This window comes from Choloepus didactylus, chromosome 2, assembly GCF_015220235.1.
Source record: "Choloepus didactylus isolate mChoDid1 chromosome 2, mChoDid1.pri, whole genome shotgun sequence".
Classification (NCBI taxonomy): domain Eukaryota; kingdom Metazoa; phylum Chordata; class Mammalia; order Pilosa; family Megalonychidae; genus Choloepus; species Choloepus didactylus.
The window spans coordinates 102,497,504-102,524,402 of NC_051308.1; the positions used below are offsets into that span (position 1 = coordinate 102,497,504).

At 37.6% G+C, this 26,899-nt stretch overlaps 1 protein-coding gene across 2 annotated transcripts in view; it reads left to right on the forward strand.

Moving 5' to 3' along the window:
* Nucleotides 1–1,706: 1,706 nt before the first annotated feature.
* The window catches only part of SH2D1B (SH2 domain containing 1B), a 32,171-nt gene continuing 6,978 nt past the window's right edge, over nt 1,707–26,899 (forward strand). For both annotated transcript variants that reach the window (XM_037825477.1, XM_037825478.1), the window contains exon 1: nt 1,707–1,971. In XM_037825477.1, coding sequence (XP_037681405.1) covers nt 1,838–1,971 — 134 coding nt within the window. In that variant the 5' untranslated portion in view covers nt 1,707–1,837. The remainder of the gene's footprint in view (nt 1,972–26,899) is intronic.

Below are 26,899 nucleotides of genomic sequence, written 5' to 3' on the forward strand. Positions count from 1 at the left end.
TGGTTTTCTTTTGCAAACATGAATAAATGTGTATTTTTATTTCCATCTCCCATACTCTTCATGTACTACTGCTTTCACCTTACTGCTCTTACCCAATAATGTATTCTGGAAATTACATGGTATCAGCATATAAAAATCTTCCTCATCTGATTTTATGACTGCATTCCATTGTTGGATGTATCATAATTTATTCAATCAACCATCTATTCAGAAGCATTTTGGTTGTGTTTAAACCTTTGCTATTAAAAATATTACTTTATGCTTAGTTGTTTTGTATTTCTGCCTTTGTTCTATCAGAGGGTAAATACATACATAACTTTTCTAGATATTGCAAAACTGTGATTAAATAGTGAATTACCCAAGGTTGCACAAGTTAGCAACAAAGTAAACTTGGACTTGAAAGTATATCTTTCTGACATCAAGTTCCTTGCTTAGTATAATTCCATTACACCCAGAGCAGAGCAGTGGGACTTTTAACGAAGGAGAAAAGACCTGTAACAGGGAAATTCCAGGGAAGATATAGCCCAAGAGTGGGTAGACAGCTCTTAGGCAAGGCAGCAAGATGAAATAACCATCTGGGTTAAGACTACACAGTTATATTGGTAAGGGAGAAGTAAGAATGAGTCATGAGCACGTTTCTATTTTTACAGTTATTTACATGAGATATATATGACTTCCATAGATACTTGAGTGAGGTAATTGAATAGGGAGAGAAATTCACATATAGTTTATGATGACTGACATTGTGCAGTGGTAACTGTGAAAGTTAAGCAAATGTAATCCCATTAAAAACATTGAATTATAGGTATGCTTGCATGGCTTATTCTATCTGAAATTAATAATATGCAGGATGGTTTGGTTGCTTAAAAGGCCTTGGGGATTATAATCAGGGCTTACTCTCACCCTCAGATAACACAAGCTACCTGATTATCTACCTTTCCCAAGAATATCAGCTGATCAGCAGAAAAAAAAGGAATTTTCTCATCAGTACCAGGTGTCCCCTGTTTTAAAGGGAGAAAAGTATCTCTGGCTAGAGAGACTTATTTTGTTCTTTCTTCATGGGAAACATTGAGGATCTCCTCTAGGATAGGAACTTCGAGGGACCTGCAGGTCTCCAAATCCAGGCCCAATATCCTCTTTTCTTCCACCTGGAGAAATATCTCTGTACGAAGTTTGTGTACCCAGATATCCCTCCCACCAGCTCCAGCTCTTCCTCCGCCAAGGGCACAAATCCTGAGGATGTTATAAATAGCCAGGAGCCTCAGCTACGGGATGGGCTATCCTTCCCCAGTGTGTCTGAGTGATTTATCCTCCCGATGATGTCTTCTACTTTTCCTGTAATTTGACTCATGAAAGTCCAGCCTTTTCAATTGTCCCACTGTGTCTAGACATATCTAAATTCATTCAGCATCCAATCTTTTTGAGCACCCACTCTGAGCTAAGTATAGCTCAATCACAGGCAGCTTCAGCAGAAAATAGGCAGCCATTATAGCGAAAGCAGTGGTAATCTCTCCGGAGGGGACACCAATAGCCAGAGGACTGATTCCATTGTATACTCAAAGGTGTTCTCGCTCACTGCTGTGAGTCAAAACAACTCACACTCAGGCCATTTATATATTGAAATGGCTTGGTCACTTCAACCCCACCCTTTTCATTTCCTGAAGCCGGCTAGGTCCCACAGAGCAACCTCAACTCACTCCTGCTTGCCAGAGGAGGAAGACGTATTGCCACAGGCTCCAGCAGGCCAGTTGCCTTCACTTCTCGCCTCAGAGCTGTCCCTTGACCCAGCGCTGGATTTTAGGCTGACAAGCCAGCCTGGAATACGACAGGGCCCTCCATGGATCTGCCTTATTACCATGGCCCTCTGACCAAGAGAGACTGTGAGACCCTGCTGCTCAAGGATGGGGTGGACGGCAACTTTCTGTTGAGGGACAGCGAGTCTGCGCCGGGAGTGCTGTGCCTCTGTGTCTCGTGAGTAGCCTCATCTTCTATGCACTGGAAACCTTGTATCGAATGTAGTAATGGCAACCAAATATAAAAAGACTCTGCCTTTGCAACCCAGATGACTCGAGTGAGAAACAGCTAGACACTGCCAGGAAGAGAAGGAAGGAAGGCATCTGTTGTGCTCTTCCATCGCCCCTCCCTCCCGGTGTACATGCTGCATGAGCAGACCCTCTGTAGGCCAGAAGTGGGGATGGTGGGGAAGGGCAGGGCAGGTAGCTTGGGAGGTGGGGAGGGGGTGGGTAGTGGAGAGAAGGTAGAAACATGAGAAAGGTCCTCTCCTCCAGAGGTCTGTTTATTTGATATGGCAAAGGCTCTGCTTGAAATTTCCATCTGAAAGACCAAGTTTCTACATTCATTCTGCCACTTCCACTTGCAATACTTAAAATACTGATAATATTTCACATTTTTGTTTAGATTTGTAAAGATTTATACACCATTTCCTTTCATCCCTTTTGCAGTCTATAAGGCGAGCATTAGCAGTCACCATTTCATAGGTGAAGAAACAGAGACCTAGCTGCCTCAAATGACTTGTTCCTGTGAAAACTTGGTAGCATTTCCAAAGCGCCTAAGTTAAGTATCAATTTCCAAGTCTGAGTATGAGAGCTGCCCCACCGAAGGAAGTTGTTTATGCTGAGTTTAGAAAGTAATCGCAAGCTAATAGTGGAAACCTCTTTCCTTGTGTATTCTCTTCTTTGAGAAGAATTCCGCCTGTTACAAGAGTTAAAACCCAAGTATCTCCATGGATAAATTTGGTGCTTCTTAGCATTAGGGACCTATGAAGACAAAAGTGATTGCCATTACTAATAGAATAGGTAGGGGTATATTTCTTTCTTTAAATGGAGATAGGGATACAGATATGAAACTGTCTTAGATTATCAATTTTCATTTTCAACTTACAAGTGAGGTTGAGCATGTTTTCATATATTTTTTAGCCATTGGTAATTCCTCTTTTGAGAACTGCATATTCATTTCCTTTACCCATTGTTAGCTTGCATTGTTGTCTTCTTTTTACTGATATTTTTCAAATTCTGTGTTTGAAAGTAAAACATTTTTCAAATAAGACACACACACCAAGGAAAACTACAGACCAATTTCACTTAATATCAATTTAAAATAAACTACTAACAAATAGAAACATATTAAAGGAGAAAATACACTATGATCAAGAGTGGTACAATCCAGGAAAATTAATGATTTAATTGCATAATAATAGGTCAAAGGTTATAAACTATATGACTTACTCAGATTTTCCAAGAGATACTAATATGTGCAATTAGCTAAATGAAATAAATGGGTATAAAAATTGAGAAGGAAGATGCAAATTTATTATCATTTGAAGTTGACATAATTGTATACCTATGAATTCCAAGATTTTACTGGAAAGAAAAAAAGTCCTACCAGAAACTTTAAGAAAATTCAGTAAGATCCTGTGCTTCTAAATTAAAATTTAAAAATAATAGCTTTTCTACATAGAATCAATAAACAGCAAGAAAATGTAATAAAGCAACCCATGTATATTAGCAAAAAAAATAAAAAATGCCTAGGAATAAATGTAACATGAAATGTGCAAGACTTGTGTGAAGAGCACTTAAGTTTATCTACTGGGAACTCACAAGAAGACTTGAATGAGTAGAAGGACTCAATTTTGGAAGCCTGTCAGTTCATTGCAAATTAATCTATAAATTCTGTATTTTCCAGTAAAAAAGCCAACAGAATTTTAAAAATTTGTTGCAAGGATAGTTAAACTGATCCAGGTGGGAGATGGGGGGCAAGGAACTTGATGGAATAGCCAGAATTTTTTTGATTAAAAAAGGAGAGGGACTAGTGCTATCAAATATTATAATACATTATAAAACTACTGTAATTAAAATAGTTTGGTGGTAACAAATCAATGGAATAAAATATAGTGACCAGAAATAAGGCCAAATACATATGGAATTTGGCATATGATTAGAATAGCATTTCAAATCAATAAGGAAAAGAATGACAATTAGTGGCATTGGCCACATGGAATAAAATAAACCTGAATCAAAGTAAAACTACTGCAAAATGGTTCTAGTACTTAATCTGTTTTTTTAAAAAATGTACCTATGTGTATTAGAAGAAAACATGTGCTATTAAAATATATTCCTAAAAGTGACAAGTATTTTCTAAGTGACAAATAAAATCCAGATACCATAAATGAAAAGACTGGAAAATAAGATGATAGTAAAAAACTGGGGTCAAAAACAACTTCAAAGACTATTGACAAACTGATAGAAAAAAATAAATTTCATTAACATATAAAAAGCTTCTAAAAATCAGTAGAAAATGAGTAAAATATAAGAGCAGGAGATTCTCAGAAAAAGAAATATGAAAAAGAAAGATATGAAAAAATTCTAGTCTCACTCAAAATTAAAGAAAAATTAAAAGAATACTAAGGTACTTTTCTTTTTTTGCCCGTTCAATGGGCATGAATTAAAACTATGAAAATCCCCAGAGGTCACTAGTGTTGGGAAGCAGTCACTCTTGCACACTCTGATGCAGCTTCTTTGAACAGTAATGGGCCCCCCAAAATATAATGTATGCAAATAACCTTTGATACCACCATCTCACTAATAAAAATTTATCATATATTTATATCTTACAAGTATGTGCAGATTGGAAATAGTCTAGATGTCCATAAGATGTCATCTGTACCATTAGTGGAATAGTATCCAGGCTTCAACAAGATTGGGCAAATCCATACATGACGTGAATAAAACATAATTGTATGAAACAAGCAAAGTGCAAAGTATGATCCCATTTATGTAAAAAGAATGTACACCCATTCAGATGTTTATTCAAATAAAATTTCTAGGAGATATATAAGAAACTTATAATGGTGGATTTAAGAGTGAATTGGAAGAAGGGCTGGGGATTCTTTTCATTTAATAACTTCTTTGCATTGTTTAACTATTTGACATGGGCATGTATTGCTTCTGTAATTTAAGAAGTGTTTTTAAAAATGTAGTGAGAGCACAGCAGGCTGCAGGCCGCAGCCCACTAGCGTGTCGGATACCAGGTTGGGGCACCTGCGGGGAGAGCGCAGTGACCGAGGGGAGGGAGGCCCCAAGGCCGAGCAGGGTGTGGGGTAGCGCCCACCCTGCCCTTACCCCCGTAGAGACTCGTTGGTTTCAGGCCCCTTCCCGGACATTAAATTCACTGTGAAAACCTAAAAAAAAAAAAAAAAAAAAAAAAAAAGCTAGTGAATCCCTACTATACCCCAAGCACTGGGCTAGGACGTGGGAAGACAAGATTCTAAGGCGATTCCAAGAGGGAACTTGTAATTTTTGTCAAGGTGACCAAAAACATGTAAATCTAAAGTACAAATTCCAAAAAAGTCAAAGCTTTATAGGAGTTAAGCGACAGAAGATATGAACAGGAAAGCCTTCTTCGCGGAGGTAGTGTTGAAGAGTTGGTAAGATTTGGCCACATGGAAATGGAACGGAGAGCGTTTCAGGGAGTAGAAGTAGGAGCAGCGCTCTAGAAAGAGGATACTTTAGAGCACATACAGGTCATACAGGGCTATGGAAAGTTAGTTTGGAAACCAGCTTTTGAAAAAGTAGGTTTGGGATAAGATCGTGGAGTCTTAAAAGAATAATTCTGTAGATATTGGGAAACACAGATGGTTTCTGAGCGGGGAAGTGACAAAACTAGTGCTGAATTTTAGGAATCGGTCTGCTATGGAGAATGTTGGGAGAGGATGACAATGGAGATTGTCATCCTCTGGATGACAGATGGTGACGAATTGTGGTGGAGTAAATAGTGGGAATGGACAAAAGAAGGTGCAAGGTATATGGTAGAGACAGGACAGGCTTTGACGAGTCTCAGGGTAGGAGGTCTATATTTTGATTCTCTTTGAAAATTGATGTTTATTCTCAACTGTTCTGCAGTATACCAGCCTAGTTTATATATTCATATAAAGCAAAGATCATTAAGAAATAATAATAATAATTAATAATGGAGAGGTAAGAATTGATGTTTTATGGGCACCTGCATATGATCAGGCCTCAGCCCACTCCCTGCGCATGTTACTGAAAGGCAGACAAGATTTTAGGCACCCTTAGGTCAAATGGCCCCAAGGCTAACCCACCATATTTCCTTATAAAAATGAATTAGCACACAAATCAGTACTAATCTGATCTGTAAGGCCGTTTCCATTCTAGTTGTTCAACAACTATTTATTCCAGACACTGTGCTAGACGAGTGATGTTGATGTCTTCAACACAGCTCAGAGCCTAGTGGGAAAAATAAAAAGGTAAACAGACACTGTGATGTCATGGCTGAAAGGGTGGGTCTATGATCGGGGGCTGTGAGAACTCAGAGCAAAGAGTGGTTTATTCATCAAGGAGTAGAGAGCCTGATGTTGGAGCTGGGCTTTGCTACATTCATTCATTTACTCATTCATTTAACAAGCATATATTGAGAAACTAATATATTGCCCTGGTGAAACAGTGATAAACACTACAGGTAAACACTACACTACATTCTGGTGAGAGAAGTAAATGTGATAACAAAACAAGAAGGCACAGAGAGACTACTTTAGGTTGAGTGTCGGGAAAGCCTCCTCTGATGCAAACGCATAGTGCAATTCATGTTCCCATGTACAGTATGATGTGAGAAAAGCCAAAATTACTACTTATAACACAAGCATGAGCCCCTTCACATGCACCTGTGTAGTAAGAGCCTCCATATAGGCGATTTCTCCAAGTCAGATTGTGCTAAACATGTTACATACTTTATCTCATTTGTTCTGTGCAAAATCCTTCGCAGTAGGTGACATTATCCCTATTTTATGGGGAAGAGAACTGTAGCTTCTTATTAAATAACTTGCCTAAGACCAAATTGTTAATACAATTATTATGCTCCTTGCCTTAATAATGTCCCCGTTCCACTGAAATATGTTAAGAATAGTAACTTTGGAAGCCTGTTATAAAGTGCAGAAGCAGAAGACTAGAAGGCTTGGCAGTGACCCCCGATTTTCATAATCTTGTCATTCTGCCTTCTAGAGATGAGCATCTGTGCCTTTGTTGCTTTAGAACAGTAACATGCCAACTTTGATCCTTATACAGACAAAATGAAGACACTGTGGAAAAGGGTAAAAATAAAGAAAGGAAGTCGCATAGAGAGTTGGTCTAGCAGCACATAGCACTGACCAGAAAGCTATGTGGTAACCATGGTCAGGAAATGTTACCTGATCTTACAACATGATAAAGCTGCCAGAAAACCCCAATGTGCAAAAACATGTGTGCCTAGTGTGACTTCACGAGCGGCAGGAAGTTGGAACTGTGTCTGCCCTTTACAATCAGTAGACTCAAAAGGAAGTAGATATTAGGAGATGCAAAGGATTCATCCATTGGTATGATGAGCATGGAGGGACTTTCTATAGCCCTACAGCCAAAGGAAGGCTGCAGGTGAGAAGGCCTGAGTCCAAACTTGCTTCAGGTCCTTACTGAGGAGGATAATGGCAATTAAAGGAATTGGTCCCTACGGTGATTTGCTGCTCTCAGATTCTGGGGTCATTGAAAAGTCTCAGATTCAGGAGAAAAAAAAAAATTAATTCAAACTTTTTGTTGTTTATGAAAATAATGCAAGTTCATTTTAGAAAAATAAGTTCTTTCCAATTAATTTTCATACTTATCTCTTTGAAAGCTTCCCAACTCTCTCCTTAGGATAAAATTCTAGATGTGAAATTGCACTTTAAAACTTTTACACCCATTGACAAATTGACACATTGATACCCGAAACAGTCGTATGAATGCACACTCCAAACAAGAGCAGTGGGAGGGCCAGAGACAAAAAGTCTTAAAATATTCTTTATTGACTTGGGTTCCTTTGCTTGCATCATGGCACTGAAAATGCAGAAAACATCGTTGACCTCATAGGACACAGTTGGTTCCATTTCCTCTGGCTGATCCTTTGAAATTCCATTAAAAATAAAACCAAAAACTTGACATGAATAAGTTTTCCCACAATGCTGGTCACAGCATGAAACCACCTGCAAATCTGTGGACTGTTTGTGAATTGAGCATGGGCTCAGGGATCCACGCACAGCACCCTATGCAACGACCACTCACGACAAGGCTAAACCCCATTGGAAAGAGTGAAACAAGTTAGAGATGAGCGGAAACCTAGAAGACTTGTATTCTAGCCTTTTTGAATCTCAACTAAGAATTTAATGCCGAAGGTTAAAAAATGTGCTTTATAAATCCTGTTTATTTCTTACATCTTAAATGAGGTCAAAAGTTTCCACGACATAACCAAAAAACAGCAGGCATTTCAATTCTCTAACCGTTGTAAATCTTAGACATGATGGAGTGACTATCTGGATCTCATTCCTCTTTGTCATACCCAGAGCTGTCCTCCACGTGTGTTACTCCCACAGTGGAGCTCAAGCCACCACTTATTTATTGGGTACCTAAGAGCAAATATGGGAAACCATTTTTTTTTAATCTAGTGCCAAAGACCAACCTGATAAACAGCAAAATCCCTATATGCAACACGAACTTAATTTGTTTTATGAGAGCAAAATATTCCATTCATATACCTTTTTTTATGCCATGAATGATCTTCACAGCTTTATTGAAGCATCATTCACATAAATTAAAAAAAAATTGTGGAATACAATGAATTTTAAAATATGCATACACTTGGTGAAACCACCATCGTCCTCAAGGTAATGAGCATATCCATTATCTTCAAAACTTTCCTTATACCCTTTTGAAATCCCTCGTTACCACACCACTCACTCCCACCAGTCCCTGCCATCCGTGATCTGCTTGCTGTCACCCTGGATTAATTTACATTTTCCAGAATTTAATATAAATTGAATCATAAAGTGTGTACTCTTTTTTTTTTCCTTCTTTCATTTAGAATAATTATTTTGAGATTCATCCATACAGTTACATGCGTCAGTAGTTCATTGCTTTTTATTGCTGAGTAGTATCCCATTCCATGGCTGTATCACAGTTTGTTTTACTACAAATAAAGTTTCTATGAATATTAGGACCAAGTCTGTGTTTGGGCATATGCCTTCATATCTTCTGGGTAAACACCTAGAAGTAGAGTGACTGAGTCAAATGATCAGTGTTAGGTCTATCTTTGCAAGAAGCAGTCAAACTGTTTTCCAAAGTGTTTATACCATTTCATAGTCCCACTGGCATTTTGTATGAGTTCCAGTTGCCCCACATCCTCACGAGCACCTAGCATGATCAATCTTTTAAATTTTTAGCCATATTAATATGTGTGTAATGGTATTTCATGGTGGTTTTAATTTGCATTTCCGTAATGATTGTATTTTTCCATGTGCTTATTTGGTATTTATACATCTTCTATGATGTAGTGTCTGTTCAAATATTTTGTCCATTTTAAATTGTTGTTTATTTTCTTATTATTGAGTCTTGTTAATTATTTACATACTTTAGAAGTGAGTCTTTTATGTTCGGTGATTTGCAAATGCTTTCTTCCGGTTTATGACTTCTTTTTTCATCGTCTTAACAGTATACTTCAAAGAATAGAGGTTCTTTATTTTAAAGAAGCCCACTTTGTTGATTTTTTCTTTTATAAATCATACTTTTGGTGCCATATATGGTAAATCTTTGCCTAACTCAAGGTCACAAGATTTTCTCCTATGTTTTCTTCTAGGAGTTTTATTGTTTTAGGTTTCACATTTAGTATAGCCCATTTCACGATAATTATTGTATCTGGGTTGAAGTTAGTGTTGAAGTTCATTTTACTGAATTTGGCTACACAATTCTTCCAGCCCATTTGTTAAAAATATTATCCTTTGTCTCATTGAATTTCCTTGGCACCTTTGTCAAAAATCAATTGAACTTTAAGTGTGGGTCTATTTCTACACTCTGTTTTCTGCTCTATTGATACTTTTCTCTAGCTTTATGCCAATAACGTATTGATTAGTATCACTTTATAATAAGTCTTGAAATTAGGCAGTGTAAGTCCCCAAGCTTTTCCTTTTTTTAAAAGGCTATTTTGGGTATTTTTTGTATTTTGTGCATTTTGTATTTCCAAAAATGTTTCAGAATCAGCTTTTCAACTACCACAAAAAAAAAAAAAAAAAAAAAAAAATCCTAGTGGGATTTAAATTGAGATTACATGAATGTATAGATCAATATTTGGGGAGAACTGACGTCTTAACAATATTGAGCCTTCCAATCCATGAACAGTTTAATCTCTCCATTTATTTAGGACTTCTTTAATTTCCCTCAGAAATGTTTTGTAATCATCAGTGTACAGGTCTTACATGTCTTTTGTCAAATTTATCCCTAAGAGTTTATATTTTGAAGTTATTTTAAGTGGCATTTTTTAAAATTTCATTTTCCTGTTGACCCTCTCCTTTATCCCTGTCCATATTCTTTGCTCTAAAATCTACTTTGGTATTGCTAATTTTTTTTTATTAGGGTTAGCATGATATATTTTTCCCACCATTTTTCTTTCGACCTATTTGCATTTTTTCTTTTAAACTTATTTATTTATATCTGGTCTTTGTGGGCAGCACACACTTAGGTCTTTTTATTTAGTCTGACAATGTCTTGGGATGTTTAGACCATTTATATTTGATGTGATTTAAGATATGATTGGTTTTAAATTTACCATTTTGGCATTTATTTTCCATTTGTCCCATCTGTTCCTTGTTTCCTCTTTCTTCTTTTTCTGCCTTCTTTCAGAATGATTGAATTCTTTTATGATTCCAATTTATCTCTTTTGAGGATGTGCTAGCTATAATTCTTTGATTCTTAATGGTTGCTTCAGTGTTTACACTATACGTCTTTAACTTATCTTAGCCTACCTTCAAGTGATATTACTCCACTTCACCTATAGTATGAGAATCTTCCAACAATACACTTTAATTTCTCCCACACCCCACCCAAGCCTTTGTGCTATTATTGTCATGCATCTTATTTCTATATATTTTATATACACTATCATATGTTGTTATTATTTTTGCTTTAAAAGAAACAGTTATCTTTTAAAGTCATGTTGAATATAATTTTAAAATATTTTAACTTTACCCACATATTTACAGTTTCTGGTGTTCTTCATTCTTTAGTGTAGATTAAAATTTGTCAACTTTGGAACTTTTGAAATTTGGGGCCCCAGAATTCTTTATTGTGGGGGCTTCCTTGTGCATAGTTGGATGCTATCAGCAGCCCTGGCACTCACCCATCAAATGCCAGTAGCAACCACTGTTGTCTCAGTGGGATGACCAAAAATGTCTGCAGGTATTGCCAAATGTCCGCTAGGGGGCAAAATCACTCCTGCTTGAGAACCACTGGGGTAGATGCAGATTTCCATGTGGTATCTGTCTAAAAGACTTCCTTTGAAATTCCTTGTATTGCTGTCTGCTCATATAAATTATTTAAACTTTTTCATATTTGAAAATGTCTTTATTTAAACTTCAGTTTTTGAAAGATTTTCTCTGGATAGAGTTTCTAGGTTTGTTGACCTAGAAGTATTTTCTTTCAATACTTTAACGATGTTGTTCCACTGTCTCCTGACTTGCATTGTTACCAATAAGAAGTTTACTTTCACTCTTTTATATTTGTTCTTCTGTACAAAATGTGTCTTTTTCTTTGACTGCTTTTAAGATTTTATGTTTATCATTGATTTTAGGCAATTTGCTTATGATGTACCTTAGGATCATTTTCTTCATATTTCTTGAGCTTAGGGTTCATGGATTTTTGGATATGCGGTTTATAGTTTTCATCAAATTGAAAAAATTTTGGCCATTATTTCTTCAAATATTTTTTCTGTACCCACTTCATGAACTCCAATTACAGTTTATTAGGCCACTTGAAGTTGATCCACAGCTCACTGGTTCTCTATTTTTTTTTCCACCTTTTTCTCTGATTTTCAATTGGGGTATTTTCCATTGCATTGTCTTCAAATTCACTAATTAACTTTTCTGCAATGTCAAATGTGCTACTAATCTCATCTGGTGTATTTTTCATCTCAGATAATGTAGTTTCCATCGAGAAATTTAATTTGGGTCTTTTTTTCAAAAATATCTTACATATTTCTACTCAACATGCTCTATCTTTCCTACAACTTCTTGAAAATATGGAATAATTTCAATAATTGTATTAATATCCTTGTCTATTGTTTCTCTCATCCATGTCATTTCAATTCCTCCTCATTATGGATTGTATTTCCTGCTTTTATTCATGCCCAATAAATTTTTAATGCAATTTTATTGAGATATATTGATATGCCAGATAATCATCCAAAGTGTAAAATCAGTGGTTCATGGTATCATCAAATAGTTGTGCATTCATCACCACAATCACTTTTTGAAAACATTTTCATTACTCCAAAAAAAAAAAAAAACAAGTAGAAAAGAACACCCCAAACATCCCATACCCTTTTCCCCACCGGTTATTCATTTACTTTTTTGTACCCATTTTTTTACTCATTTGTCCATACACTAGGTAAAGGGAGTGCGGGCCATAAGGTTTTCATAATCACACATTCACACCATGTAAGCTGTATAGTTATAGGATCATCTTCAAGTATCAAGGATATTCTATTGCAGTTCAACAGTTTCAGATATTTCCTTCTATCTATTCCAATGAACTAAAAACTAAAAAGGAATATCTATATAATGTGTAAGAATAACCTCCAGAACAACCTCTTGACTCCATTTGAAATCTCTCAGTCACCGAAACTTTATTTTTTTTCATTTCTCTTCCCCTTTTTGGTCCAGAAGGTTTTCTTGATCCCACCATGACAGGGCCAGGCTCATGCCCAAGAGTCATGTCCCACGTAGCCAGGCAAATTTACACCCCTGGGAGTCAGGTCCCACATAGACGGGAGGGCAGTGATTTTACCTGCCAAGTTGGCTTAGAGAGAGAGGCCACATCTGAGCTACAAAAGAGGTTCTCCAGGGATGACTCTTAGGCAAATTTATAAGTAGGCTTAGCTTCTCGTTTGCAGGAATATGTTTCATAAGAGCAAGCCCCAAGGCCAAGGGCTTGGCCTATTAGATTGTTCATTCCCAATGCTTGCAAGAATATCAGGAATTCCCCCACTGGGGAAGTTTAATATTTCCACATTTTTCCCCAGTCCCTCAAGGGGCATGCCCAGTAAATTTTGATTGGATACCAGACAGTAAATTTTGCCTTTTTTGGATGCTGGATATTTCTGTATTCCTGTAAATATTCTTGCACTTTGTTCTAGGAGGCAGTTAAGTTATTTGGAAACAATTTGATCTTTTTGAGACTTGTTTTAAAGCTTTATTAGGCAGGACAAAAGCAGCATTGAGTCTAAAGCTAATTCTATCCCATTACTGAGTTAATTCCCTTCTGAGTGCCCTACCTGATGATGCTCCAAGAATTATAAGTTTTCTACTCTGTATGGTGGGAACACAAACTATGTACAGACCAGGATGAGCTCCAGAGATTGTTCCCTTTGTGATTTTTGGGTGGGTCTTTACCCAGCCTTGGGTACTTTCCTCTTACTCATCAGCTAAAGATTCAAGGAATCCCGTTACAGATCTCTGAAGCACTTTCTTAGTGCGTATCTCTCCTCTTCTGCATTCTGCCTTGTAAATTCTGGGTAAGTTGGCTTTCCTCGACTCCTAGCTCCATCTTTTCAACTCCCAGTTCATCTGGGTTCCCTCCACTCCCTGTGTTAGTGCCAGGAAACTCTCTGCAAGCTGAAACTGGGCAAATGTAGGACTTACCTCATGTTTTCTCTCACTCAGAGATCACAGTGCTGAACTACCTGATGTTGAATATCTGAAAATAGGTATTTCGTATATTTTTCTTCTAATTTTTCAGTTGTTTGAAGTGGGTTTATAAACCTTTCCCTTATTATTCCATCCTGGCTAGAAGCAGGATTTCTAATCTACATCCTTTTACTATTTACCACAGAAAACATAAATTTATAATAATAATGATAATGTCACAAATAGTAGCAACAAAAATAACCAATATTTATTGAACGCTCACTATATGCCAGGCACTGGATTAAGCACTTGGCACAAGTGTTTTATTGCATGATTTCTATAGTATGATCTATCAGAGAAAACAGGGAGAGAGATGGGGGATAGGAAGGAGTAAAGCAGCAAAATGTGGTCAGGGTGAGAAGCCGGGACATGGCTTTTCATTTGCTTTCAACCTAAAAGTCAAAGGTTAACTCAATAATATTATTTTTCCCCTGGGTTCTTTAATTTTAAAAGTAAATGCAGGCTCTCTCTATTTTTTTCTCTATATTTTTTAAAGATGAAAAAGGTAAAAAGAGACAAAAAGAAAATCACCCATGATCCTACTGCAGAGGTAAGACTCAGGCCACAATTTCTTCTATCAGCTGACTTCCGTAAGCTCAGCCTCTGAACTGGTGGATAATGAGAGCATTTGGGGTCTCCAGGGATATTGGGATATTCAGACCCAATATCAAATAATCTTCAAAAAGAGTAGATATTTTTCCTTTCCCCAGTGCACCGTCCCCCTGGTAAATGCTGCTGATCCCTTTGGGAAAGTCTTAGATGAAGAGTCATAGTATTCATCTGTGGTCACATTCCTTCCTTAAAGGAGTCCAAGAACCCAGCATCACTCTCAATAAAAAGCTCTGGGTTTGTGAACTGGTTTAGGTCTGTAAATTGGAAAAGAGGCTATGAATCCCTCCTCTCTAACTTAAGTCAGGTTTCTGTCTTAAGAATTTTTCTGTTCACTGACATATGAAGCAGCACCTTGGGCTGTCCATCTGTTTCATTTAGTGTAGTCAATTAACCATCACCACAGATCCCCATGAGTCAAAACACTCTTATCCCATTCTATTGTACCCATTATAATGGTACTTATGCCCTCTTTGTCTCGCTCGTGTGAATGCTGCCTCCAGACCTCTACTATTCCAGCTCCCCATTATTTCAAATGAAATCAGGGCATCCAATTCTGTTGCAGCATTTCCCACTGTCAAGTGCAGCCTACAGAAGATAGCTACATATTTCAAAGATGCTGGTGCTCTACTCACAATGTGTTTTCTGGTGCATGGATTTATTTTTTAGTGGTGGCCCCTGGGACCTGGGTGGAGTGGGGATAGGGAGTGGCTAAGCAGTTTGCATGTAGTGACAACATTCCCATCTCTCCCTGAGTCTTAGATTCCTTTCTCCATAGAATGCCAGCCAGGGAAGCTTTGGCATTTCAGTTTCTTGAATATAGACCATTGTTGAATCAAGGCTTTTATTAGCCAGCCTAGAAGAATATTTATCCCACTTGCAGGTGCTCAAGCTAATCCATTAAATTCCAAATCCTGGGTGAGTGTGCCCTTACTGATAAATTCAGTCAAGCAAATCTTTTATTTGAGCCTTCTTGGTTTATCACCATTATATCCATCTTCACCCATGCTCTCCATACTCCTACTGCTAAAAATTGGATAGAATGTATAACTCTTTTAGAACATAGGCTATTATATCATGAACTAGCCCTTGTCTTTTTATGTCTTGGCTCTCCCAAATCTAAGTCTCATTAAGGCAATAAAGTGTGGTGCAGTGGGTCCCAAAGAGAGTCAGCAGCCTCTTGTGAGACAACTGCCCCTCGTGATGTCATTGTAAGATTTTTATCTTGGGAGAGGCTGCATCTCTCAACACAGGAGGGGGAAGGGCTACTTCCATCAGCAAAAAAAGTTTCAGGGGTTTTGAGGTTTTCGAAGTTCTTTACCTCATCTGTTTCTGTCCCATTAATCAGGGTCCCACTCCTTCCCCATTAGTGATCTTACTGTAGCAAAAGAGACCTGCTGCGTTGTGCATTTAATTGGTTATGCAACTCTGCATTCCTTATATGCAAGCTCTAGGCTTGATCCTCAGTGGTATTTATCATGCAGAAATAGGGGGAAAGAAACTCCTTCAAAGTTGCCATAGAGGCCATTGAGGATTGAGTCATGTCCCCCACAAAGGACGTGTTCAAGTCCTAATCCCTGGTCCTGTGGGCTTGAGCCTATTTGTAAATAGGACCTCTGCAGATGTTATTATTAGTTAAGGTGTGGGCTCATTTGTGAATAGGATCTTTGAAGGTCCCATGTAGACGAGGCCAAACTGAATAAGGGTCAGTCTTCATCTGTATGATTGGAGTCTTTATAAATGGAGGAAATTCTAACACAGACAGTCAGAGAAAGCCACAGGAAGAGACCAAGGAGTCAGACCACCATGAGATGGAGGCAGGCAGAGACGCAAGCTGGGGAACCTCAGGGACTATGGCAGCCAGCACCAGAAACTTCAGACTGGGACAAAGCACAGCCTATCGAGACCTTGACTTTGGACTTCTAGCCTGCAAGACCATGAGATAATAAATTCTTATGGTTTAAACCAACCTATTGTGTGGTATTTTTCATAGCAGTCCTGGTAAACTAAGACAGAGGCTTTTGAATGTTTCAATCTGTGCTCTGAGTTAGGCTTTTTAGGACTTTCAATTGGCCCTCTCTCTGTGTATAACCCTTAGGTCTATCACAAGCAGGTAGACCACTCCACAATCTTTGTACTCATCATTGTCACTACAGTGGCTAGTGCCGCTGCATTTGGTCCCCACCCCTGTCATTCACCTGCTCTCCATTCCATGCCAACATATGACCCTGAATAATCTCAATGCCACTGAATACCCCAGATGACTAGTGTCCTCCTATTTCCTCCAACAAGGGGCTTATAATATGAATATCCCATTTTCAGGGACCATTTCTAGTATCAAATTACTGTATCAGTCAGAGTCTCTGCAGAAAACAAATGGTATTCTCAAAAAGGAGTATTGATGAGAATCTAACAAAAGAACTATTGAAAAAGTTGGGCATGATTAAGGGGACCCAATGAGGCATGGTGAACCCCGGGATTAGCACAGCAGAAAGCTTCTTAACAACTCTAAGCACAGTCGATGGAATCCATAGAGGTCAGAGCACAAAGCAGGGTGGAGAAGGTTTAAAAGGAGATGTGGAGATACAGAGACTATTCTTGGTATATACTAGGTTTTGAGAAGACAAGGTTTAAAATACCTAGTAGACACCTGTGATGGCTAAGTTCATATGTCAACTTGGCCAGAAGATGGTGTCCAGGTGTCTAGTCAAGGAAGCACTGGCCTAACTTTTACTGCAGGGACATTTGTGGCTGGTTAATAAACCAGAAAGCTGGTTTATTAGGTCATCAGTCAGTTGACTGCAGCTGTGACTGATTGCATCAATGAAGGGCATGTCTTCTGCAATGAGAGAATTCAATCAGCTGGATTTAATCCAATCAGTTGAAGACTTTTAAGGGAGTGAGATAGAGGACTTTCATTTCTTCTTTGGCTAGCCAGCAAAGCGTTTCCTGAGGAGTTTATCAAACACCTTCATTAGAGTTGCCAGCTTGCTGCCTGCCCTACAGAATTTGGACTCATGCATCCCCACATTTGCGTGAGACATTTTATAAAATCTTGTATTTATGGATATCTCTTGTTGATTCTGTTTCCCTAGAGAACCCTAACTAATACAACACCCAAGAGGAGATGTTAAGCAGATAGTTGGATAAATGATTCTGGGGTTCAGGGGCAGGCTGGATCCAGGAATGCAAATTAAACTTAAAATATAAGTTGATAAAAATTAATATTTTTACAATACTCAGTCTTTCCATTGAAAAACATTGTTTCTTCCTTTATTTAGTGAAGCCTTCTTTCAAGTCTCATGGTAGGATTTCTTTATAAAGGCTTGGCACATTTCTTGTTAAGATAATTCAATGCAACTCAACAAATATTTATTGAGCATATATGACTCAGGCAATGTCCTAGAATGAACAAAGCAGACATTTTGATTCTGCCCTGTGGAACTCACAGCTTCATGTGACTTACAGACAAGTCAATGGAAAATTGAAATTCAGTATTATAAGTGATACACATGATTTTTTTCAGAGGTCCCCTTCATTTTCCCAAGGCAACACCTGTGCCACTCCCCACCCACCTGTATCCCCCAAAGACACCTCACCTGAAGCATTCCTTTCTCGGAATCATCAACTGAGCTCCACATCAAGGTGTCTGGGCAAAGCCTTGGATGGCAAAGAGGCTGTGGGCTGGTTACTGTGGCACAAGTAAGATCTGTCTACCTGTAACTCCTCTTCTTTCCCCATGACAATCAACCTGCAGTTTCCTCTTCCCTGCTCCCACCCTCACACACACACAGCGAGGGAAAAATCAAGGATCCGAATTTTTTTAAAAATTCAATTTTATTGAGAGATATTCGCATACCATACAATCATCCATGGTGTACAATCAACTATTCATAGTACCATCATATAGTTGTGCATTCATCACCCCAATCTATTTTTTGACCATTTTCTTTATACCTGAAAAAGTAAAAACAAGAATAAAAAATAAAAGTAAAAAAGAACACCCAAATGATACCCCCACCCTATTTTTCATTTAGTTTTTGTCCCGATTTTTCTGCTCATCCATCCATACACTGGATAAAGGGAGTGTGATCCACAGGGTTTTCACAATCACACTGTCACCCCTTGTAAGCTACATTGTTATACAATTGTCTTCAAGAGTCAAGGTTACTGGGTTGCAGTTTGGTAGTTTCAGGTATTTACTTCTAGCTATTCCAGGACATTAAAACCTAAAAAGGAGTATCTATATAGTGTGTAAGAGTGCCCACCCGAGGGAACGCTCAACTCCATTTGGAATTTCCCAGACACTGAAACTTTATTATATTGTTTCATTTCACATCCCCCTTTTGGTATGAAGATGTTCTCAATCCCATGATGTCAGGTCCAGATTCAAAGGATACAAATTTTTAGGCTATATTTGTTTTTGATCTGTTTCTCAAAGGATCTGAAACATTTTCCTGAATATTTAAAAAAGTAAAATCTTCCTAAAAGAGAATTACAAGAAAACAAAAATGTAACCTTTAGCTCAAAATATGGTACTTGAAACGGGGTGAGGTTGACGGAAAAATACTTGTTTTGTTTCTGTCTGGGTAAAGGCTGTCTCAGAGCAATCGGTAAGCATCTAGACTCTAGAAATTAAATCACTGATATTTCTTAAGGCTTAAGTAATAAAATCTGTAGCTTGCTTTCAATAAACAGATATAAGCTCCTGAAAAAATCCAAAATGTTCAAAAGAAGCCTTCTCAAATAGCAGAACAAGAGATGGGATTATCTGAAGATGCATGAGTCAAAGGAAAACATTTGGAGTTATCTTGTACTTATGTCCCTGCCATTCTCCAACTAGTGTAGGTAGAGCTTTCCCAACTGCTGGAAAAACTTTTTATTTTATTTATTATGTGCATTTTTAATAGTTTGCATTTTACTGGATATTTTATAATCTTTGATTTTTTTGTATTTTAAATGTACAGTTTTACTGATTTTTATTTTTTAATACATAATAAAATACTGGCATTGTCATTTTGTTCCAGTGTTGCTATCTCAAAGAATGGAAATTTGAGTTCATAGATTGTGCACATTTCAACTTTCCTAAATTTTGCCAAATTGTTCTCCAAAACATTTGTATCTAATTACACTCCCTTCAGCAGTATATAAGACTTTCTATAGCTCCACATCACAGCATTTTTTGTACTATTAAACACTTACATCTTTGCCAATCTTGTATGAAATGTTATCTTACTGCAGTTTAATTGGTATTTTTTTATTGATAGTGGGGCATCTTCTCATTGTTTATAAGTCATTTCATTTTTCTTTTTCTCATTGTAAGAGATATACATAGACATAGACTTTTTTTTTTTTTTTTTTTTTTTTTTTTTTTTTTTTTTTGAGGAGAAAAGAATTTATTCATGATCTTGCAAGAACCGGTGCCCAGCCAGACACATGGCAGGTGTGCCAAAAAAAGAAAATGGCAATAGTTATAGCCTACCCCTAGTAAGCAAGTCCCTCCCCTGTTTCCTCATTGGCTGGGCACTCCAGAGGTTACAGCCTATCCAAGAGAGCTAACTAGCCCACCTTTGAGATTTTGAATTGTGCAGCCTATCAGAGAGAGTTAACTAGTTTAAATTTCCCTCCAAGAGTTCCCACCTTAGATTATACCCCATATCCCTTTACATTCCAGTAACCCTGGTTATTTTTCCCATATAAGGAGCTGGTGCTGATTCTAGGCTTACGTCATGGCTGTCTCTCTCTCCTTCCCTTTACCACACAGAGCCTGTTTATGCCCGTTCTGCAGCCATTTTCCCTATTCCATGTTGCCTTTATGTGAAAGCTAAACTTAACCCTTTCTTACAGATTCCCTCCTCTTTCTTTTTAAACTCTTTTTAGTTTTCACATTCTAGTTTCTCAAATCTGCTATGAGCTTTTTCACATTCTTCATCATAGGGATCTTTCTCTTTGAGGGGGGTATAGATTATTCTGCTGATATTCCTGATTAGGGTGGTTTCGATGAGAGACATAGACATTTTATATCTTACAGTCTGTGAGTTCTTTTGCTTTGTTAATGATATATTTTGATACATATAAGTTTCAATTTTAATATAATGAATATATTAATCTTTTCCTATGACTTGTACTTTTTGTGATTTAAGAACTCCTTCCTTAGCTCAAGGTCCCTGAGTTATTCACTTATATTTATTTCTCCTCAAAGTTCAGTGCTTTGTACTTCATAATTAGGTCTTTAATTATAGATCCAATTTTATTTTTTCCTTATTAATAGTTACTGTCCCACTACCATTTAATAATAGTCCAATCCCTGACACTGATCTGCTATTTCAGCTCTAGTATATATCAAGTTTTCATACCTATGAATCTGTTTCTGGACTCTCTATTCTGTTCCATTAATATATTTTTCCACTCCCGAACCAGTTCCTCACACTCTAAATTATCGAAGCATTATAAGAACACTCGAGACCTGTTAGGGCAGGAACACCAACCCTTCCAACTCCACTACCCCTCATCCCACCATCACACACACTCTAATTTTATTTCTTCAGAATTGATCTGGCTATTCTAAACCCAGATTTTTGGGCAAATGAATGATGTGCTCTAATTTACCTTTGTTTTAAAGTCACCATCCTGGCTGTTGTGTAAGGAATAATAGTTAACAACGTCAGAGAGAGAGGAAAGAGTTGCTGGAATGATGTCCTTGCATAGATGATGGAGTGGGCAATGGAAACAGGAGGGATTAGCTTTAGAAAGCAGCATGCAGAGTTCAGCCAGGGTAACAAGAGCAGACACTGTGAGCACAGGTGCTACTAGGTGTGGTGGTGGGAGTATGGAACTTCTCTTCCTGCTTTCATCTTCTCACCAAAGTCATCAGTTAAGAGTGGGTATGGGTCCAGAGGTGTTGGGGGTTTCAGGAGAAAGGAGAAGGTATATAATTATTGCCCAGGAGAATGGAGAAGTAAATGACTGCCTGGGGTCATTAAGAGCCCACTTGAGGTTTGTGGTCATTAATTTAAAGTGAGATCAGTTTATATGTCTTTGTATTATACTCTAGTCACATATGGTTGCAGGGAGTTTTGCTAATTGAGTAAAATAAAATGAAAGGTGGGAAAGGAGTAGAAGGTGTACATGAGAGAGTGGCTGTAGTGGTGGATGGGGAATTTAAGCTGCATGAAGAAGGGAGTGAAGGCACCAGAGGGCGAGGAACAGTGAAAAAGTGGCAGGATTAGTGGATCAGAGCATCCAGGGGGCCAAGGGATTGTTGGGGTCAGTGTGCTAAAGGGAGGATCTGGAAAGGTGGGAAGTAGTGAAAAGAGAGAGTAGGAAGCATGAAATTGCTATTATGGGTGATGTTATTGGCAACTGCAAGGTCAAAGTTATGATCATGTGACCCATGCTGCTGCAGAGGGCTCCACGCTTGGTTTATTGTTCTGCTGTGACTGTCTCAAAATTCCTAATAATTCTTTCACAAGAGGCGCTACATTTTCATTTTGCATTGAGCCCCACAAATTATGTAGCCAGGCCTGTTATGAACATGGCGTGAGGGGCTGCAGTGGCTGGAGGACAGGTTCACTGGAGTATCTGAGATTAGGACTTGTGAAATTGGGGTATTGGAGGATAATCTACGTGTGAATTGGGGAATTGGAATGGTCGAGAATTTAGCCAGGACTAGAATTGGAGACAAGGACCGTTGGATGGGAGTCAAACCCTGGAGACGTGAGTGGTAAGAATCCAGGGACTAGGGCCACAAGAATCTAATGACATGAAGCTCAAAGCTGAGGATTTGTAGGGAGGAGGGATGCAGAACTGAAGAGCACACTGGTCTCACCTCCAGGCTCCATAACGAGAGAGCTGAGGGAGAAAGCAGCAAAATTTCAGAGCAGCGAGGGAAGAGCCAGGCTTCCTTTAGAGCAAAAAGGCAAAGGGATGGTTAGAGAACAGGTTGAAGATATAGGGAATTTTCTTTTTTGAAAAAAATATGTTTTTTAATATTTCATCTTCTCTGCATTTATAACATAATTCATTTGGCCAATCACAGAATCCTTTTCTTCCAATGCCACAAACTGTGTTATAAATGAAAGCTGGTACTGCTGCTTATCAAAATATACAACACAATCGATATGTTACATTGTTCCCAAAACCTTTTTTTTTTCTTTTTTCGCCTGGTTAAAAAAAATGTTGTTACAAATATCTGCAGCATTTTCTTCTGTTAGATGAACATTCTTACAAACAGAAAAAGGGAATTTTATGAACAGGCCACATAAAACTTGGGACAATGTCAGAGGCTCCTAGCTGTGCTATTTTTTTCGTTAAATATAGTACAGTACTGAAAATGCCCATCAAACCTCAACACATTTAAACTCCCATTTTCTCTAAATAGTCTATTCACCAATAGGAAAAAGAAAGTAAAGGTCACTTTGTACTGGGTCTTCTTTCAGAAAGGAACTTGAGGTTAAAAAAACCAAAACCAAAACGCTTAACAGAGAGGAGTTAAAACCAGGTCAGTCTTTGGTCAGAGCAATGAGGTGACTTTGTGTGTGTGTGTTTTATTTTTTATTTTTTTAATTCATTTTTATTCATATTCTTTACATACCATACAATCATTCAATGTGCACAATCAATTGCCAATGATACCATCATATAGCTGTGCATCCATTATTCCAGAAAAAGAAATAAAAACAAAAAAGAAAACTCAAATCCTCCCATACCCCTAACCTCCCCCCTCCATTACTGATTCATGGTATTGGTACAGTACATTTGTCACTGTCGATGAAAGAATGTTAAAATACTCCTAACTGTAGTACATAGTTTGCAATAGGTATATTTTTCCCTATATACCCCTCTATTATTCATTTCTAGTCATAGTATCATACATTTGTTCTAGTTCATGAAAGAGATTTCTAATATTTGTATAGTTAATCATGGACATTGTCCACCAGAAGATTCACTGCTTTATACATTGCCATCTTTTAACCTCCAACTTTCCTTCTGGTGACACATGTGACTCTAAGCTTCCCCTTTCTACCATATTCACACACCATTCAGCACTGTTAGTTATTCTCACAATAACATGCTACCATCACCTCTGTCCATTTCCTTCATCTCCTTTGCCATATCTTCCCTGAACTTGTTGATTTGATTTTTGATTTGATTTAGCAGATTTCTTTGAAAATCTTTATAACTAGTACTTTTAGGATTTGGGATGAATTTTTAAAGACCTGGATAACAATGGTAAGGGGGGGAAGAATATGATTTTTTAAAATGACACCAAAAAATAGCTATTTAAATATTTGTTACTACAACTACTACATAGACCCAAGAACTGAAAATAAAAATGGCAAAAAAAAATCTGTTTACAGTGCTGATCTAAGCTTGTCATAAGCAGCTTTCAATCGTAACTATTGATCACTAAGGTCACTGGGCCAGACAGAAATATCCCCGTTCCCTGGAACATATGTTTCAGGTTATAAAAATTAAGATGATTACCACAAAGATTTAGAGCAGTCTGTTCTTGGATACCTACACAATGCTATATAATGAATATTATGAGATAAGGGCAAAAGTGTAAATGGACCTCACTTATATAGTCACAGTTCTTTGCCTTGTAAGAATAATCTGTGGGACAATATTCTGTAAAAACTATATAGTACATATTTCCTGAAAACCAGAATACTGATACTACCTTAGTCTGAAATAGGACTAAAGGTCAATTAAGACTACTGAAGAAGGCACATAGACTTTGATCCTGTTTTGTTTTTCTCCCTCTATAAACCCCCCCAAACCAATATTTTAGTAATTTTCTATTTTTTAAACCATTCACAACTAGTTGTTAGAATTTGCTCTGAAAAAAACTGCATAGTCTTATATATAACAACACAGCTCTTTTAAAAGACAGCTGAGTTATTTTTTCTTTAAAGGAAAAACTTTGTGCAATCTAAATTGTATTTCTTTTAGCACAATAGTAGAATATTTTAAGTCTGGCAGTTTTATTCTAGTTAACAACAGATCAAGATAAAGAAAAGGCTAAGAAAAATGCTTTTACCCATAGTCACGCTATCTCTTCTTGGTCTTAAAAATAGTAGTACACATTAGGTTTTCTAAGAGGGAGCTGATAGTTTGGCAAACTGAAGGTTTTGAAGTGACTCACTAGAAAAAAGAATCTTAGGTTGGATTTGTCATCTTTTGTCCAAATTTATTTAGTGGGAACAGAAGAGAAGCTGTGTGTGATCATATACTCAATGTATAAACATTGCTGCCTAATGACTTGGAGGTTTGAAAAGATATAGGGGATTTTGGTGGTGGTAGACTTTGAATTCCAGGGAGCACAGGAGAAGGGCCTCAGGAGTTGGGAAGAAAAGGATACAGCAGAGGCTGTCCAGAGTCTTGTGAGATTAGAATGCTGGGGATAAGGATGACCCGAGGGACTGGTGAACAGGGACAAAGGGCACAATGAGGTTAGCTCTGTGGGATCGAGGCAGAGAAAGTGGAGGAGGCAAGGCTGTGAGTGCTGGGGAGGTGGAGAGAGGCTCCTTTTCACTGCAGAAGGCCTAAAGGAAACATGGTCCTTTTAAGTATTTTAGTGTAAATGTAAACTGAAAAATCATACCTTAAAAGTTTATAAATCCCTTTTATAAAATAAGTAGAGCTTTTCTCAGAAAATTGGGCCTTGAAAAGAAGCACACTGATGGAGGTTGCCATAAAAAGCTTTAGATTACTACTGATTATACTGTATGAAAAAGAATTTCAACTGTACTAGAAGAGCTCAGTGCTCAGAAAACAATGTCAGTTATGTTCAGATACAAGGTGATGCTCATTATTTCATCAACCATCTTGGAGTTCCCACCGTGCAGTTTGTTATGAGGACATCAGCACATTAGAGGGTCCAAGTTTTCTGTCTGAGGCCTTTTTTTTTCCTAAACATGCAACAAAAATTGAAGAAATGGATCCTCTTTTCAACCTTCATGAAACCATTACCAAGTTCTCTGGAGAAGTGATTTTGCAAATTTCCAAAGAACCAGTTCTGCCCTTTAATGCTCTTGATACAGCTTTAGAAGTTCAAAACAGCCTTAAAGGTGACCAACCCAACACCCCTCAACTGCTAGCTTTTGCCTCATGCCTGTGGGAGAGTGCTGAGCTCTTTCAGTCAGATGAGATGTGTCCTGCTAACGACCCCAAGGAGAGAACCCCATCCATGTCCGAATGCTGAATGACGTTCTCCAAGACTTGGAGAAAAGCTTTCTGGTGCCGGAGGTGCTCCCAGGATTTTATCTAAACATCGTATACCACCTAGATGAGAAGACAAGGAAATTTTCAATCCTGGTGGAGGCTTGGGAGCACTGCTGGCTACTTGCCTTCAAGAGGCCCTGTCAGAGGTGTTCAACAGCATTAATTCAGCTCAGGTTCACTTCAAAGCAGGACTTGATGTGTTCGGGAGTGTCTTGGTTGGAAAGAACTGAGGAAACTCAGCATTTTTTAAAGTTTGTTTATGAATCCACAAGCAAAAGCTCCAATCAGACCAGAATTTCCAACATTGAAGACTCCTCCACCAATGGCCTTTTCAACAGCTCTAAAGCTATTATTACATTGTATTTTTTAATGTATGTATAAAAAGAGTATTTTGCACATTGATATTTTTCTTATGTCTACATTTATGAATATATAAAAGCAATAATACTTAAAATTTATCTATTAATAAATAATAATAAATAGAACAGGGGTCATTAAAATAATTTTTATGTTTATCCAATAATACCATAGTCATATAATGTAGACACTAATCTCACTTCTCTGAAATCTCTTGTAATTCTCCAAAATAAATGCATGTAGGTATAACAAGTTCAATAAACCAATTTCCTGCAAAGATTACTGCCATATGGCTTGTTATTTCCTTAAAAAATACTTTGCAAAGAATAAGAGCATATCTGAGCAATGTCTGTTGTTAAAACTTGAAGTGCATAGCTTTTGGACTAATTCACATAGAACATGCATTTGTTGTATTCTTTATGCTCCTCTAGTGAAGATTTCTTCTGCTAAAAATTCAACAATGTAATTAGACATAAAGTCATTTATTTAAGAACTTGATAGGCTATACAATAGCTCAGTTTCAAAAAAATGTATGCAATCAACCAAATGCAATATACAGCCCTTGTTTAGATCCCAATTTAGACATCTGTGAGAAGACATTTTTGAGGCTTCTTCCCAGCCTGTTCGGTCCTTTAAGGACACATTTGTCACAGGTGGACAAAGATTCATGTGAAACTCTTTGTTGCTAGTGTGTGTTTTGGGAACACCTACTTGCTTATTCTGGGTTTCAGGAAACCTCGGCAAATGGATTGGGGATTTAGTCAATTGTCAAAGCCTCCAGAGAAAGCCACCTGTAAGTAACTTAAAGCTGTAATTTCCTACCTGGCTTAACTTTTTTGACTTACTAATTTAGTCAAAAAATTAGTCAATTAATTCCTTGACATGGGTGTAGGGGTATTGGATCAAACATCATTTTTTTTAACATTTTAATATTTCTGT